Below are 17391 nucleotides of genomic sequence, written 5' to 3'. Positions count from 1 at the left end.
AGCTATGACTGATTGAACATGCCAGAAGTGGTTTGTAGCCCTGGCTGGTGTAGCTCAGTAGGTTGAGTGCAGGCCTGTGAACTAAGGGATCGCTGTTCGATTCCCCAGTCAGGGCACATGCCTGGGTTGCAGGCCATTTCCCAGTGGGGGACATATGAGAGGCAACCATACTTTGATATTTCTCTCCCTGTCTCCTTCCCTTCCCCTCTAAAGATAAATGAATAAAATCTTTTTAAAAAGTGGTTTGCAAAGTTTCTTGGTACTATTGATGTTTTGGTGAAATAATTATTTGCTGTGGGGCTGTTGTATGCATTGGAAGATGTTTAGCAGCATCCCTGGCCTCTACCCATTAGGAGCAAATAGTGAAAGATAGTCAACATATTCAAAATACCCAAATCAATAAAATTATTGGTGAAAATGAAAATGTGTCTTTTTTTTTTTTTTTTTTTTTTACAAAAAAACCCCTAAATGGACTTTTTGGGCAACCCATTATTTAGGAGGGGTTTTGAAAATAGTTTGTTATTACTTATCCTAACTTGTAGTTTAATATTTGTAAGCCTCAATTTAAACCTTTCAGAAAAATGTGAACTGTAATTTAAATGACCACCTAGTTTAAGTTTTAATTTCGGATTCTGTAGCATATTAGTTAATATCCAGGCTTACAGATCAGACATACCTTAGCCTCTGTATTGGCTCCTGGGTAAGTACCTTAATTTTCAGAGTCAAAGCTTGTTTATTTGTAAATAGGGTATACTAGTAGTGTCTTTCTCATAGTGATTTTATACAGAATAGCTAGCACAGTGCCTCTTGTATTATAAGAACTTTTTAAATGTTAACTGCTCTCATCAATATTCTCATTATCCCTGATGGTAGCTCTTGGCACAGTGCTTTATCTGCTGTTCGATTTTGTCGGGGATGGGTGAATTACACATTTGTTCTCAGTTAAAACATAGACATCAATGTTACAATCTAATATTTTTGGTTTTAATTTATTTATTTACCATATTTGTTTTGTGCTTATATATATATATATATCATCATATATAGTCAAGGAAATTATTTAAATCGTAATCGTTACAGAAATTAGTTAGTATTGCTTCTTCCAACTATTTTTAGATCTCTGTAGTCCAGGAGCACTGTATCTCCATATTTGGGGTAATTAAATGACACTGATGCATTTGCTTCACTTAAAGTTAGTAGCAATTTCTTCTCAGATTATTGAAAAGGAATCCTTTTGAAAGTAATTAACTCTTTATATTAAGTTGAAATTTGACCTATGGCCTGAGAGTTTAAAAGCTAGTCTTTTTTCACATTTGATGTACATAGCTATTTTAGTGAGGTTTGATAACTGTAAACATTTATGTAATCAACAACACACCATTCAAGAATAAATCAGTTCTATCACCCCAATTCTTGTGTGCCCTTCCTGTCACTCCCTGGTTTTCTACATATAAACCACTGTTTTGATTTCTAATAATTCTATCAGATCTTGAATTTTATATAAATGGAACCATGCAGGTAATTTATTCTTGTTTTGGGCTTCTTTTGCTCATCATAGTGTTTTGAGATCTGTCCATGTTGAATATACCATTAATTCATTTGTTTTTATTGCCATATAGTAATTTATTATGTGAATTTAGCACACTTTTGTGTATCCATTTTCCAAATGATGGACTTTGGGGTTATTTGCTACTTAAAACATTCTTTTCTTAACTTTATCATTTACACCATTAGAGACACCCAGCTGTTTTGAAAGTTTTAATGAAGTTTTTTCCCCTTTGCCCACCTCTACCCAGCTTTCACTCCCCTCTTCCCTCAAGCCCTCACCACACTGTTTTCTGTGTCTGTGGGTTATGCATATATCCCTACTTACAACATTCTTGAATAAATCTTTTCTTGTGAAGACACATTTTTATGTCTCTTGGATGAATAATGAGGGATGGAATTGGGTAATTAAAGTAGATAAAAATCCTTTTCCAAGGTGGATATACTCCCACTAGCATTGTATGAGAGTTGTAATTGTTCTATATCTTCACCACCATTTGATATTGCTAGTCTATTTGACATTAGTCATTCTAATTGGTAAGAAGTTGTATCTTATTATGACTTTAATTTTTATTTCCTCGATGTTAGTCTACAGTTTCATTTATCAACAATTATTCACCTCTGACCATGTGGCTCAGTTAGTTGAACGTCACCCTGCAGAGTGAAAGGTCACTGGTTCAATTCCTGGTCAGGGCACATGCCTGGGTTATGAGTTCAGTCCCTGATCAGGGAGTGGGGAGTGTATGTGAGGCAGCTGGTCAGTGGTCTCTCTCACATCAATGTTTCTTTCCCTCTCTTCCTCTCCCTTTTCTTCTCTCTCTAGAAAAATAAATAAAATCTTTAAAATAATAATTATTCAAAAGTTGCTCTGGAGGTACTTATTAAGTACCAGGAACATATTCAACAGTGTGTTTAGCTTTTAAGAGTATGGTTCTATTTAAAATTCAAGTAAGTTGAATGTTAAATACTTGCAGGATCCTCTTAAAGTTTTCATGTTTACATAGTCTTGGTTTTCATGTTTTTTATTATGTTTATTAATATCCCTTACTAGGCCATGCTTATATAATAAAAACAATAGAGTCATTCTTAGGTAGCTAAAACTCCAATGTTAATTAGTTCATGAGGAATATAACTATTTTGTTTCTCTCGTATGTCAGATGCTACTTGATTTATTTTGACTAGTGGCCTGATTATCATGAAAGTCTTAATATTTGTATAATTTCAGGCCCCCAGCAGTCTTCTTGATGCTTTGGAACAACATTTAGCTTCCTTGGAAGGAAAGAAGATCAAAGATTCTACAGCTGCAAGCAGGTATACTATTTGTAGGGCAAGAGCTGGAGTGATGTTTTTGAGAGACTAGGCGAATCTGGCTGAAGTGCCAAGTTACTTAATGTTCCTTTATCTTGATTTAATCACTTAGGTTTAGCAGCAGTATCAACCTGGTAGAGTTGATTAAATGGGGTTAATATATGTAAATTCTTGGAATGGTTATTGATCTTTAATAAATGTTAGCATCTGTTAAGGTGATGACAGTGACTACTTGGTCTAGAATTGTGTTCATAGTGTGAACGTTTCTCTTAGGGGTGATAATACATTGATTTGTATGATGTTTTATAATTATTAAGTTGTCTTTTTACAAATTTGGTTAACCCTCACTATAGCCCTGTAAGTATATACAAGTAGTAATTCTTGTATGGGATGACCTAGGATGTCAGACCTAGGATGTCTGACATCAAATTTTACCATCTCTCTGTAATGCCAGTTCACGGGGTTGATTATTGACATACTATATTGTAATCATTCTCTTAGGTTTTGACCTGATTTCCAAGATGAAGACTAATTTACCTGGCAAATTGAAATACATACTACCTCACCTTTGTAACATGATTTTTGTGTTGGATAGTGACTTAAGTGTCATGTTTTCTTACAAAGATTCCCCTTAAACAGTATGAAACTAAAAGTTTGTAAGAAGTGTAATGAGATCCTTTTTTTTAGATATGTTCAGAACTTCTTTTTTAGCAGCAAAATTTAAGAAATTTCGTAAAGGAAAATGTTGTTAATGAATTTTAATGGTTTTTAATTTCAAATATGCTGCTTGAAATTTCTAGTAGGTTTTTAGAAGCCCAGAGATTTGAAAATAATGAAAAATACAGCCAATGAGTTCAGGTAGACTGATTTACCTCATATATTTTTTATCATAGAATTTGTTTGGGGTTTTTACATTTCTGTCATAACTATATTACTCTTTCCTTGTCTTCTGAATTGTATCTTTATATTGCCTCATTTATACACTTGATTTTACATAAAATTTAAAGTTTTGCCACTTGTGTGCTTAGAGTAGAAACTAATGAAGCTTGGCATATGTTAAAAAGAAAATGAGTTAAGATCATCACTGAGGAGTAGTTCTTCACATGGGTTTATTTTACTTAGAATTGACATTTGGAAATTTAATTTGGGAGCTTGTAGTATTGGTATGATTTTTGATATAAGGGAAAGGAGGCAGCTTACTACAAATCTTCCAGTGAGAGATCATACTTTGTGCTTGCATAATATGTCTGAAAAGGAAATTCTAACATGGCAAAAGGGTAGCAGATAGAAAGGAGGTGCCAGATGGACCAGTGACTGGGATGAAATTGGTCTTCCTTTGAAGGAACCTCTGGGTCCTCTGGGAACGACACCTTTGGGTGTTATAAGGAAAACATACCCAGACACATTGTTTATTTCTGGTACTCTTGTTTTAATGTTCCTGTAGTAGTACTGTCAAATCCCAGACAAAATTAGCAGAGTCATTTTCTGTGAAAAGTTCAGTGTTTTTTACCCATCAGGGATTTCTTGGGGCGCATGTTGCTCTTTCCTTGTTGTATAGGTTCCCTTCTTTGGGGCTTAGAAGAGGCAGTTTCTCTCACCTTTACTGAGAACCCTTTCCAAAATCTAACACTTAACTTCAAAAAGAGTTAATGTGTGTGTATGTATAAATCATCTAATTGCTAATAATTCTCTAGGTTACTAGGTAGAATATTTCAAATGATGTACTGATTTTGACTTCATAAGTTAAGTTTGTGATTATAGTGGCTGTCCATGCCAAGGTTGCCAGATCATTTCATAACCAGGTTGTCATGTGAACTGTTTGGCAAAAAGCAAAATTACCTTTGTCCAATTATTCTAGGGCAACAACACTTTCCAATGCAGTCTCTTCCCTGGCAAGTACTGGCCTGTCTCTTACCAAAGTGGATGAAAGGGAAAAGCAGGCAGCATTAGAGGAAGAACAGGCTCGTTTAAAAGCTTTAAAGGTAGGTGTGTGTATTCTTTTTATTTGGAAAAACAAGTACAGGTGTTCATAAAATAATAGAACCTGTATAAAAACTAACAGTATTTAGTGTGTAGTTATCTAAATGGGGCAAAACTCATTTCATAGTCTAATTTTTCATGTTAAAAGTTGGATGAGTGATAAAGTGTCAACACCTTTTTGCTATCAGAACAAAATTAGAAAATGCTTTTGTTTAGAGGAGATTACAAACATCTGGTTTCTGGATTCTTTATGGTAGTTGCCTTTTTCAACAGGAACAGCGCCTAAAAGAACTTGCAAAGAAACCTCATACCTCTTTAACAACTGCAGCCTCTCCTGTGTCCACCTCAGCCGGGGGTATAATGACTGCACCAGCCATTGACATGTTTTCTACCCTTAGTTCTTCAAACAGGTGGGTGGAGAGGTTAAAGATTTCCTTTGAATATTTAGGTTTGAAGATTTTCGATAGAAATTTTGCAAGATTTACCAGATACAGTTTAATTTATCATTTGTCATCATAAATCACTGTGGGCTGGGATGAGAGAAATAGACTGAAAACTGTACTTGAAAAATAATTAAATAGAAAAATCACAGAGGAGGTGGTGATAAATGAAGGCAGATGTGTAATAAACTGAATGCAAAAGGGGTAAGAATTTGTATGTTGACTGTTTAGGAAATGGAAGATGGCTGGCCCAAATTTATATTACCATATTTTGCTGTGTGTAATGCACTTCCGTGTGTAATGTGCACCCACGTTTTTGGCCCAAACTTTCAGAGGGGGGAATCTTTTGTTTTAATTTTTTTTAATTCAATTATTTATTTATGTATTTATATTGAGAAGCTCTGGGTGTGTGTGCATATGTGTGTGTGTTTAGAAAGGCATTTTAGCATTTATTTTTGAATGTACAGATTTTGTTACTGCTTTCTAGAGTAACACTTTTAATACATAAGCATAAATAATAGAATCAAAAACATTTATATAGATAAAGAATTAGTACTTCCCACATACAATGTGCATCCTTATTTTTCCCTTAATAATTTGGACAAAAAAAAGCACATATTATACATGGCAAAATATGGTAATTGGGATGTAGTGGATTTTCTCTTGGCAAACATTTCATTGTATAAAAATTAATAATTCTTGGAACTGCATATATATATGGATAATGGGTATGTTATATATTTCAAAATATCCTTTACTTACATATTAAATGTCTTTCATGTCTATTCCCTGGTATTAAATTCAGTAATCTGGAACACAGTAAAGGTTTAGTTGCCAGATTTCTGAGGGTTTTGAAGCCCACCAGACCAATGTCAATAATGTTGCTTAATTTAAGCTGCTTTCTAGCAGTGGAAATACAGTATTTCCAGGCAAATTATAACAATTGGCTTTTTCAAATCTTCTCTGTCTTTTATCTCACAGTGGTTTAAAGAAGTGTGGATGTCAGGTTGTGGTTCAAATCCTGGTTCTGTTCTTTCTTAATCTTTTTAATCTCAGTTTCCAAATACCATAAGGTGTGGTGTAGATGAGGGCTTCCCAGTCCTTAACAAACATCATAATCGCCTGGAAGGTGATTTCTGAGGACCAAGAATTTTCATTTCCAACAGGCTCTCAGATAGGATTTAGAACAGTATTTGGCACATGGTAAATGCTCCATAGAGAGTGATGAGGGTTTTTTGGTTGGCTTGTTTATCTTTGATTTTTGTTGTTGTTACTGTTAAAATAAACAGTAATTAGCTTATCCTTAAAAGGTCTTCTCTCCCACCTACTGACTTCTGTCACAGCTTAATGTAACTTTCATTAACTCAACTGCTCCCTGCTCCCTAAAGTCTTAGTCAATTTTTGGTGAATTTAGTTACATGTTTTTCTTGCAGCTTTATTTTTTCATTTGGTTTTTTATATGCTACTTTTCTTAATCCCCAAGAAAATGACATTGAGTGTCTAGTTTTCCACTTGGGGAGGGGAGATGAATGGAGAAGAATGTTGAATAAGGATGAAACAAGTATTAGATAAAGCACTTTTTCATAATAATTGAGGGCCAATCTTAAAGCCTATTACAGAATACTTGTTTCATATTCTAAATGTATTTATATATTTACTGATTTACCAACAAAACTATTTTTTTAGTACATAGAAGACAGGTCTTTGAAACAGTTTTTAGTGTAACCTAAAAGTGATCTGTGCTGTGCTACACATAGTGCTTCAGTTTGTGGAAACTCTGGGTTTTGGGGTTTTTTGTTGTTGTTGGGTTTCTTTGTTTTGAGTTATTCCTTAATTACAGAAAAGTCTTGTGGTAAGAGGTGTATCATATAAGCAGCCCTAGAATTGTGTAATGGGTGGCCCTGTTGTAATTTTATGTCATATATGCATGTATGACTTTCTTCCTGTATTATTGATATGTTGTTTGGATTATGAAGCCCTAGAGGTGAGGTTTACTTTGTTAGGGGTATTGGTATTGCAAATGCAGGTGAAGTTCTTTAAAAATTAAAAGTGAGAAAGCAAATTTTCTTAAATTTGATCATTATGGCATTATGATGCCATAATGTTTCATATATCTGAATCATGTTGTTTGGGTTCATTTCAGTAAGGAAATTGGTATTTTAGTGGGGAAGTTGATTGATCCTTTCCTGAAGGATTATTATTTGAATCCTATGTGACCAGAAGATATGGTATTTGAATATTTTTCTAGGCCTCCTTAGAAATACTCTGTTGTAAGAGGGATATGCCATTGTTACCTTGCTGAAACTTGTCCTATTGAGATTTATATTATTGGGATTTTCTCTTAGTTTTCTTTTTAATGTTCTTATTTGTTGGGGCGGGAGAAGGGAGTGGCTAATGTAGCAAAGCTTGTCTAATAATTCATCTTTTCAAAATATCTTTATAGCACATCAAAGCTACCAAATGATTTGCTTGATTTGCAACAGCCAACTTTTCACCCATCTGTGCTTCCTATGTCAACTGCTTCTCAGGTAGCGAGTACATGGGGAGGTAAGCATTAATGAATTCTGCTTTGTATGTTGCGTAGGCATCTTCCCTCCTCATTCTATGGTATTTTACTTATCTATATAGTTTTGATTATGCTTGGTACACAAGAACTTAGAAAATATTAAAGTGGTAGTAAATCAGTTTGCCTTTTTTAAGACATTTTTATTTATTTATAAATGTAATTTTAGAATTTATGTTCATTTAAATTATGAAATGGGGTTTAATGAAGGTGAAATGAAAGACAAAATGTGTAAACATAAAATTATTCTTTCAGTGTTGAATTTCTACTCTGTAATTAGAAAATTGAGTCATAGTCAATTTTACTTTTGGTATAGAAAAAACATTTACTTTGCGGGGGGGAAACTCATCTGATGTAAGAAAGTTATAATAAAACCCATATGGCATTGCCAGGCAATGAATGAACCATGTTCTGACCAGGAATGTCATGACAAACTTTATACTACTTGTTATTTAAAATGATGGTTTAATTCAGATCTATAAGATTTTGGTATTCACAGGTTTTCCCCTGGTACTAACAGGAATGTTCACTGCCCTTCAGTAGTTGCTTGATATGGAGGTGACCATGTCATGACCATGAATGATCTTGGCATCTTTGAAGGAGTAAGCCTGCCTCGTCCATGTCAATTTTTAAGCAGTCTTGCTTAGACAATCTTGACTGTTTTCAGATGATTTCTTTTGGTTGGTTTTGGTGCTTCTGTTTGTATATATTGAAAGTATTATTTTACAAACACTCAAAAATTATTTCGGAGGTTAAGGAGATTCTGAGAAAGGACACTGTCTAGAGAGCTACCTTAAAATTTATATATGACTCATATGTAAGAGCTGAATTGTGATTGGCTTACCTCTCATAACAGATAAATTAAAGAATATGAGATTATGGTATATGAATTAAGACTTTTTTCATCTTTTAAAAAATAATTTGAGTGTTAACTTTTTTATAGTTATTTCTTAAGGCTCTATTATAGTTATTTCTTAAGGTTCTATTTTGTATAATTGAACATAATCTCTGTGAAGGCAGAAAATTTTAAATATTTTACTTAGTACTGTACCCTATAAGTCTGGTTTATAATAGGTAAATAAAAAAATTTGTTGAATGAATGGGCATTTTCTTTTTTTCTAGACTGGTTATTTCTGGTTCATGATTTAGGTCAGGAAACAGGAGTGCTAAAACACTAAAATAATAGATTTTTAGCATAATTTTGTGAGCTATAACTTAATTAAAAACTAGAGGTCACTGAAGGCAAGTTTAATTTAGCTAAACTTAAGGTCTGGGAAGTAGTAGTTTCTAAAAACTATAAGCTGGTTTAAAGTCAGATGTTTTAGAATTATTTATCTGCATGGAATATAGACAGCTATTTCAGATTAAGAATGGAGTTTCTTAATGTCCTAATAATAAGTTGTTGCAGACCCTGTGCAGCAGAATCTGCCCGTTGTGGTTGACAACGAGAATCAATGCACAGGCGACAACAACCCTGTGTGGAAAAAGGGAACAGGCACGACTACTCTCTCAAGGGGAGAGTGCCTATGGTGCCTCGGCCACTCCCTCAAGAGGGGAGCGCCCCGACCCTTGCCTAGACAGGCTTTTATTGTCTTCCTGGGGTCTTGCATCAAAGAAAGATTTATTATCTATCACATAGAACATTATTGTCTACATTCTAGGTACAATCAAGGAAATAAAAATAGCGTGCAGAGGGGGATGGCAATGAGCTCATTAGCTCTGTCCTTGGGAGAGCTCACACGGTTTTGGGAAGTTACCTTGAGGATAAACAATATATATTTGTTGCTTTTACCAGGGTGAGGGAGTTTTACAAGAGCAAGCCATAACAGTGTGTAAGCATTTTCTAGGCCTGATTCCCACGGGAAAACTCAGTTTGAAGGTCTGGCTCCTGCCCACCAACCACTTCGCATCTGTAGATTTTCCATACAGAGCTGAGTCACATTTGCCAGGCCAAGACAAACCGGTCCCCTACAATAAGTCCTAGTTTTAGGATTTTTAATCTGCCAATACTTGCTTATTTTTTGCTTATTGTACATTGCTTTACAAAAGGGTAGTAGAAGTAGCACAGTCATTTAAGCAGTTTCACCTTGCTTTTATTTTTATTTTTAAATTTTTATTTTATTGATTATGCCATTACAGTTGTTCTGTTCCCCCCCCTTCATTCCCCTCCACCCCCCATCCCTACCATTCCCCCCCTTTAGTTTATGACCATGTGTCTCAAGTTCTTTGGATTCTGTATTTCCCATACTATTCTTGCCCTCCCCCTATCTATTTCTACCTACCGTCTATGCTACTTATTTTCTGTACCTTCTCCCCCCTTCTCCTCCCACTCCCCTGTTGCTAACCCTCCATGAGATCTTCATTTCTATGGTTCTCCTCCTTTTAAAAAAGAATGGTCTTCCTAAATTAAAATTGAAAAGTTGTTTTTCTCATGATGAAAAATTTTATAGAAGGCTAATGAGAATTAATATAGCATTAAAAAAGTTAACATTGAAATTGTTTTGTCTGAACATCATATAAAATTAATTTTTATAACAAGTTGAAGAATTTAACTATTTGGAATATTAACTGTTCGAAATTAAGTTCACATAGGAAGGTAAATATACTGTTACCATAGGAGAATGATTTTAAGTAATTTCAGCCTCTAAGAATTGTTCTGTATCCTGTTACGAGAACTATTCTGTAGCAGTCTGTGTGAATACGGTATGTTGGAATACATTTAATTGTTTTATTTTTCTATTTTTTGTTATTTTGCCCTGCATAAATTTTTATCAAAAATTTCTCTGTATTTTAATATTATGCTTGCTGTATACAAATGAGACTGTTAAAAGTGTTAAAAATATAAATCAAGTATAGTGGGAGCAAGTACAGAGGCAGAAAAGCTTATTATAAATGAGGAAAGGACAGTGATCTTTCTTGTGAACTCCTCAATTTAAGAAGAATTAAATATGTTTTTAATGAACATTTGATTTTTTAATTTATTGATTTTTCAAGAGAGAAGAAGGGAAAGAGAAACATTGCGGTTTTTTGTTTGTTTTTGTTCCAGTTATTTATACATTCATTGGTTGATTCTTGTATATGCCCTGGCAGGGAATCAAACCCACAACCTTGAGGTATTAGGACAGCACTTTAACCAACTAAACTACCCTTCTAGGTGAAGAATTAAGCCTTGACTTTCACATAAAGATTTTTGGCTTCTGAGTTGGTGATAAGTTCAGAGTTTTGACTTTTGCATATTGGATAGTTGAAGAGAATTTTAAGCAAAAATTTTGAATGCTTTTTTTAACGTAGTGGATTGTTAATTTCCTTGCGATTCAAATTAAGATTTTTTACTTTATTGTTAAGATTAAAGTTAGACTGAGATAAATAAATAAATCTTATATATAAAATGGTTTGATTATAATGATAAATTTTTTAAGATTTTGAAATTAACCATTTACCTGAACATTTGAAATATGTAACATTTTACCTTGTGCTGCTTTTATAGTGCTGAAACAGAGTTATTTATTTTTGATGATTATATTATTCTGTGCTTCTTTTGCTTTTCATTTGCTAAAAATGGATGTTAACAGATTAGGAATTTAATTTAATTCTTACCGTAAGTACCGCAGAGATGATGTATATTCCCAATCACAGATAGGTTAGTGATAGAGAGTTAAAGGGAAGTAAGGTTTGTATGTTTATGTGAAAGGCATTTAAGATTCTATCGAAAAGAGATAACACAAGCTTTCCTGTTCCTCTCATTACATTATTAATGAGCCTTTGATTTTTCAAGAAATGGTCTCGAGTCTAAACAAGCACTTGGTATTGAATACTAACTAATATGTGAGGCAATTTAAGTTTTCATTGCTTTGAAAACCGTTAAAACATCTAAAAATATACAATATTGTCAACTTAGTACACTGTTGTGTATTTTAAGCAGGTTTTTAAAATTTAGTTCAGGCCAAAAAGAAGTTTTCATTCTTAAGTTTAATTTGCTTTACTTTCAGCTGGCACAAAATGTAATGTTTAAAAAAAAAAAAAAACCCTCAAATTTTCTGTGTGTGAAGACTAGACTATGACTGGACCAGTTCTTTTTTAATCTCTTTTTACTTTTTTGAATGATTTTTCTATGCCTCTAGTGTAACAAAATTAAACTTCCAAATTAATAATGATAAAAGTAATGGAAAATGTAATTTTAAAAAGTTTAAGGAATTTAGAGTAAAGTTGCCAGTCTAGTGAGTGAAGTTTAAGTTGGAAGAGCTAGGACATGAAATTTTTGTTTTAATGAATGTTTTTATTATTTATAGTATAGTGTCCATTCCTACATTAACATTATCTAGAGTACCTGTAGTATTGTCATGTAGTTTAAAAGCTGTTTTTTCTTGTAGTTTTATTGTCTTCAATGTATATGCACTTGCATATTCTTCTCTAGGATGTTTCAAATAATAAAAAATGATTGATATTATGCACATGGGTAAAACACTGTCAATCAGTAGAACAGCAGATAACTAGTGACCTTTCCCAAACACACATTTTCTCATAAACCAATGGATCTGTTCAAGAAAAGTATGTCTTTTTTTATAATGACTTCTCTCATGGCTTCTTTTGCGTGGAAAACTGGAGAGGTGTTCTTTGTTGCTTATAGTCCAACAGAGTTTAATGTACTTTAAAACTCCATGCCACTATCACATACTTAAAAAATAGGACTTTGAACCAAACTGATCAACTCTAAACTTAATACAGCTTTTGTACGAGAGTGGTCATTGTTACAATTTTATTTAATACAGAAAACCACATCTATTTTCAGCTTTTTATTTCTGAATTATTTCTTTCTGATTCTTTTTCCTCACTGTTCCATTTATTGAAGAGTGGAGAGGAAAAGATATTAAAACATGATTCATTTGAGTTTGAATAGTACACCAATGAGTTTTGATACCTTCTTAAGACTTTATTTTTGGCTGTGAATTGATGTTCCATATTAATGTTTAATTCCTAGAAAGGGCCTTAAATGATACAAAAATTAATGTTTTAAAAATATTTTTAAAAGATTATATTTAAGCCAGTAACCTCAATATTCTCTTTATATTTTTCTTTTGTAAACATACGTGGGATTTGTGTACATGCCTTGAATTTATTGACTTTAAAAAAGTATGCCTGTATCATAGTGAATGACTGGTCTTCAGCCATTGCTGCCTTCTTACTGTTCCATCACACAGTTTTAGAGTAAAATAGAATGCTTGATACTGTGAAGGTACCACGGTATTCAGTGAGAGTCACAAATTAGAGTAGACAATGGGTTGTCTTTTCATTTTTTATTGTGTTTACAAGAGAAACAATTCGGACACTGTATTTTTGCTACTTTCTATTTTCCTCTCCATTTACTTAAAGTAGAACGAATGGCTTTCAATCATTAGAATGACAATTATCTTGAATGAGATGGGTGCAGTAAATACTAGATTCTAAAACAACTTTATGTATAGAATTTGGTAATAGTGTGTGTGTGTGTGTGTGTCTCTGTGTGTCTGTGTGTATACACATATACATACATGCGCTAACATTCTAGTAGGGAACAATACTTCTGTTATTTCTTCAACAAAATTTTAAAGCCCAGTCTTTAAAACTCAGTTCAGCCTTCAAAGCTGTTCAGTCTACTAAATGGCCTTTGTTCTTAATTTTCTAAAATCCCTTTCTCCATCATTAGATCTTTTCTTCATCTTTATTTTCTTATTCCCTACCTCTGAACCTATACAGGAGTTACTAGCTTTTTGAGTAAACACAACTGTGCCACCAAAGCCAATATATTCCCATCTAGGGCTGGAAAATGGGTTGAGGTGGATGGCTGTTTTACAGAAACATTTTGTTTATTACTCTTTTTTAACTACCTGATGCCATGGCTTCCTAATGTGGGAAAGCAGATCTGTCCTTAGTGTGCTACTATTAATGTTTTTTTTCTTTATACTTTAAATACTTTAAATTACAAGAAAATACTTTAAAATATGTTAAATACAGTTCTCCTTCTTGTTGATTAGGTATTTTTGCATTTAAGATTAATAAACAATGATAAAGCTACTACTTTTCACTTTGCATCTTTTGACTAATTACGATACTAATTAATTTACTTCCTTTCTTCATTTTGCTGTAATGCACTGGACTACACAGATCCTTTCTCTGCTACTGTAGATGCTGTTGATGATGCCATTCCAAGCTTAAATCCTTTCCTCACAAAAAGTAGTGGTGATGTTCACCTTCCCATTTCTTCAGATGTATCCACTTTTACTACTAGGACACCTACTCATGAAATGTTTGTTGGTAATGTACCATTTAACCTTTCTTTCCAATTAATGTTTATACTGCCTAAGGATTTTTTTAACGTATCTATTCGTTATTTTTTAAAGCACTGAAGTAATTACTTTGGATTTTAATACCAAGTTTTAAAATAACTGGATAGCAATAATGTACTGAGGTTTTTTTAATTGACACTAATATCCCTAATTTCATTTAATGCAACTTTTTAGGAGAGAAAATTTCCTTTAAAGTTAGACGTTTTAGTGTTTTGTTGTCTATCATATTATATTGCAATACTCAAGCTATCTAGCATCACATGCTGCATCCTGTTTATTAGTTCTAAAAGCTGGTTATTATGAGAGTTGGGTGAAGAGTAACATTCCTTAAACTTGCATGTTCAAGTGTGCCTATATTTTTCCTCTGTATTTATGGGAGATAGTGCTTATAATAGCTTTCAGGGTGGTTATGTTAGTAGCTATCTTAATCTCTTCCTTTTTGAACTGTGACTAGTACAATTTTAGATGTCAAAATCCATGCATATCCTCTGTCTCTGTCTTAAGAGTTTCACTTCATTGTTAGCCTTGAGATAAATTAAAAGTAGGGACTATAAAGCAACTTGACTGAATAACCTTTAATTGCAGTAAATTTCACACCATGATTACTCAAGAAGAGTAAATTTTTAAGTATGTATGAAACTGAAATATTTTTTGAATCCTGCTAAAATGATGCTAAACCTCCCTTAAAAGATGGTGAAACTGCTTTCATGCAAATCAACAAAATTGCTTAAGGTGATCTATACCCAGGGTTATAAGTCATCTATGTAACCCTGGGTATAGATCATGTGGCCATACTCTGAATATTCTGTTAGATATATCTGAAAGAGGAGGAAGAAGGGAGGTGACTAAGAAGGCAGTAGTTGGGAGATTTGAGAATGTTCCAAGACAGGTGCTCTAGTTAATATAACTAGTCTAATAGCTCCAAAGTATAATTATGGATTGTAATAATTCCTCTAAGTCATTGAAATACATTAAAAATTATATAAAAAGTGGTTGAAACTGAAATTTCACATTCTGTTATTTTTTAGAAAATTTGTCAAATAAAGTACTTTATTTGCTTGATAGTGAGGGGTTACTAGAGTTATCCTTGTTTATTTTTTTCTTACAAGTTTATATTTTCTTTATATTTACTGTGTATGAACCAGTATATGTTTAGTAAATATGGCTGCTCGTATCTTTTAGTCAGTTTTCTTAATTTGGAGATAGGAAACAGATGTCTTCACTTTGGGCCATATGTTATTTCCTGTTTTAGGTTAGAACAGTGCATGGACTTCAGACTGTCACATCTATATGCACTGAAAAGGGACAGAATGGAGGGCAGCAACTTTAAGCTAAAGGTCCTGACTATTTCACATTCAAACAGAAGCAGAATAAAAAAATAAAAGCCATTATATGAGAGTTACTTAATTATTTTGGATTTTCAAGGAAGGTCTGTAACAAGACGAATATATACTGGAAATGTCATTTTCCTAATGTTTCTGAAGTTAAAGGCCTATGGGTTGAGACGAAGAAGACCAAAAAAAGCAAAGCAGTTTAGTAAAATTGATGGCCTTATAGCCAAGGTAAGCAGGTGCATTTGAAAATCAGAATAATAAAAACTGGTGATTCAGAGTTTTCAAAGACCTCCAGCTCAACACTCATGCTGGTAAGAGAATATTACCACCGTTTTATGATGAATCACCTGAGTCCTAGAAAAGTTAAATCGACTGAGATAGATCAGTTATTGGGAGCAAAGCCTGAAGCAGCAGACTTGCAACTTTGCCCTGCAAAAAGTTCTTTTCACCTAAGTAAGTACAGACTTCCATTTAAGTCTTTATATTCTCTTTCTGAGAGCAAATAGCACAAATGAAAGTATACTAAAAAAACCTACATGTGCTGATTTTTGTCAATAGAAAAAAACTTGTTAAATACATTTTTTAATGAAAATGAGTACAAAAAGGGAAACTAAAAATCAAACATGTCAGCCATTAGGCATTAGTTTGGAATAGGGGTCAGCAAACTCATTCCTAAAAGGTCAGATTGTAAATATTTTTGGTTTGTGAGCGACACAGTCTCTGGTCGCAGCTACTTAACTTTGACATTATAGCCTGAAAGCAGCCATAGAAAATATATAAACATAAGAATATGGCTGTGTTCCAAAACTTGATTTACAAAGACAGGCAGCTGTAGTTTGCTGATGCCTCTCTAGATGAGACATTTTTTAATAAGAAGCCTTACAACCCAAGTTAAGTTTCTAAGAAGTAAGTTGTGTAATTAAAATTTCCGTAGTTTCTTTTTTTTCTTAAAGGTTTCATTTATTTGTTTTTTTTCTTTTTTAATATATTTTTTATTTTATTGATTATGCCATTACATTTGTTCTATTTCCCCCCTCCATTCCCCTCCACCCTGCCACACTCCTCCCCCACCGTTCCCCCTTTAGTTCATGAACTCGTGTCTCAAGTTCTTTAGATTCTATATTTCCCATACGATTCTTACCCTCCCCCTATCTATTTTCTATCTACCATCTATCACCAAGCCCTTATTATATGAAATGTTAAAGGGACTTACCTAAGAAAAAGAAGATAAAAAAGATGAACAGTGAAAGGACAGCAAACTCACAGTTATCAACAACCACACCTAAAACAAAAACAAATTAAGAGGACAGCTAGATCAGGAGTGAACCATAGAAATCATTTCTATGATTTCTCCAGAAATAAAACGTGGAGGGTCAGCAACAGGGGAGTGGGAGATGGAGAAGCGGGGAGAAGGTACAGAAAATAAGTAGCATAGACAGTAGATAGAAAATTCCTGTAATTTCTTACTCAGAGTAGTAAAAGCATGAAAGGACCACCCAAGGTGTGCCATTCCTAGAGCTGTATCACCTGATTAGCCACTGCCCACATATGGTCATTTAAACTTTAATTACAACTAAATGTTAAATAAAATTAAAATGTCCTAAATTATACTAGCGACACTTTTCATTGCTCAATGGCACATGTGACTAGCCACTACCATATTGTACATGAGAGATTTATAGAACATTTCTATTATTAGAAAGTTCTACTGGCTAGTTGTGCTCTATAACAGTGGTCAGTAAACTTTATATGTAAAGACCATATAGTAAATACTTGAGTGTTTGCAGGATACAGAAAATCTCAGTTATACATTTTTCTTGTCTCTCATTTTGTTTTCTTCCCTTTCTTTCATTTTAACAACCCTTTTAAAATATAAAAACTATTTTTAGCTCACAGGG

The 17391-nt window shown here is 33.4% G+C and overlaps 1 protein-coding gene across 12 annotated transcripts in view; it reads left to right on the top strand.

Annotated features, from left to right (window-relative positions):
• Positions 1 to 17391, top strand: part of PICALM (phosphatidylinositol binding clathrin assembly protein) — a 124741-nt gene that overhangs the window by 75453 nt on the left and 31897 nt on the right. For 5 of the 12 annotated variants that reach the window (XM_037167616.2, XM_037167615.2, XM_037167619.2 and 2 more), the window contains exons 9-13: positions 2771 to 2856; positions 4712 to 4835; positions 5107 to 5243; positions 7717 to 7820; positions 13978 to 14127. In XM_037167616.2, coding sequence (XP_037023511.2) covers positions 2771 to 2856; positions 4712 to 4835; positions 5107 to 5243; positions 7717 to 7820; positions 13978 to 14127 — 601 coding nt within the window. The remainder of the gene's footprint in view (positions 1 to 2770; positions 2857 to 4711; positions 4836 to 5106; positions 5244 to 7716; positions 7821 to 13977; positions 14128 to 17391) is intronic. The other 7 variants (XM_037167626.2, XM_037167625.2, XM_037167629.2 and 4 more) reach the window with 2 other exon arrangements.

This window comes from Artibeus jamaicensis, unplaced genomic scaffold, assembly GCF_021234435.1.
Source record: "Artibeus jamaicensis isolate MK-2021 breed Jamaican fruit bat unplaced genomic scaffold, CSHL_Jam_final contig_64, whole genome shotgun sequence".
NCBI lineage: Eukaryota > Metazoa > Chordata > Mammalia > Chiroptera > Phyllostomidae > Artibeus > Artibeus jamaicensis.
This window is presented reverse-complemented; position numbering and strand designations above follow the sequence as displayed.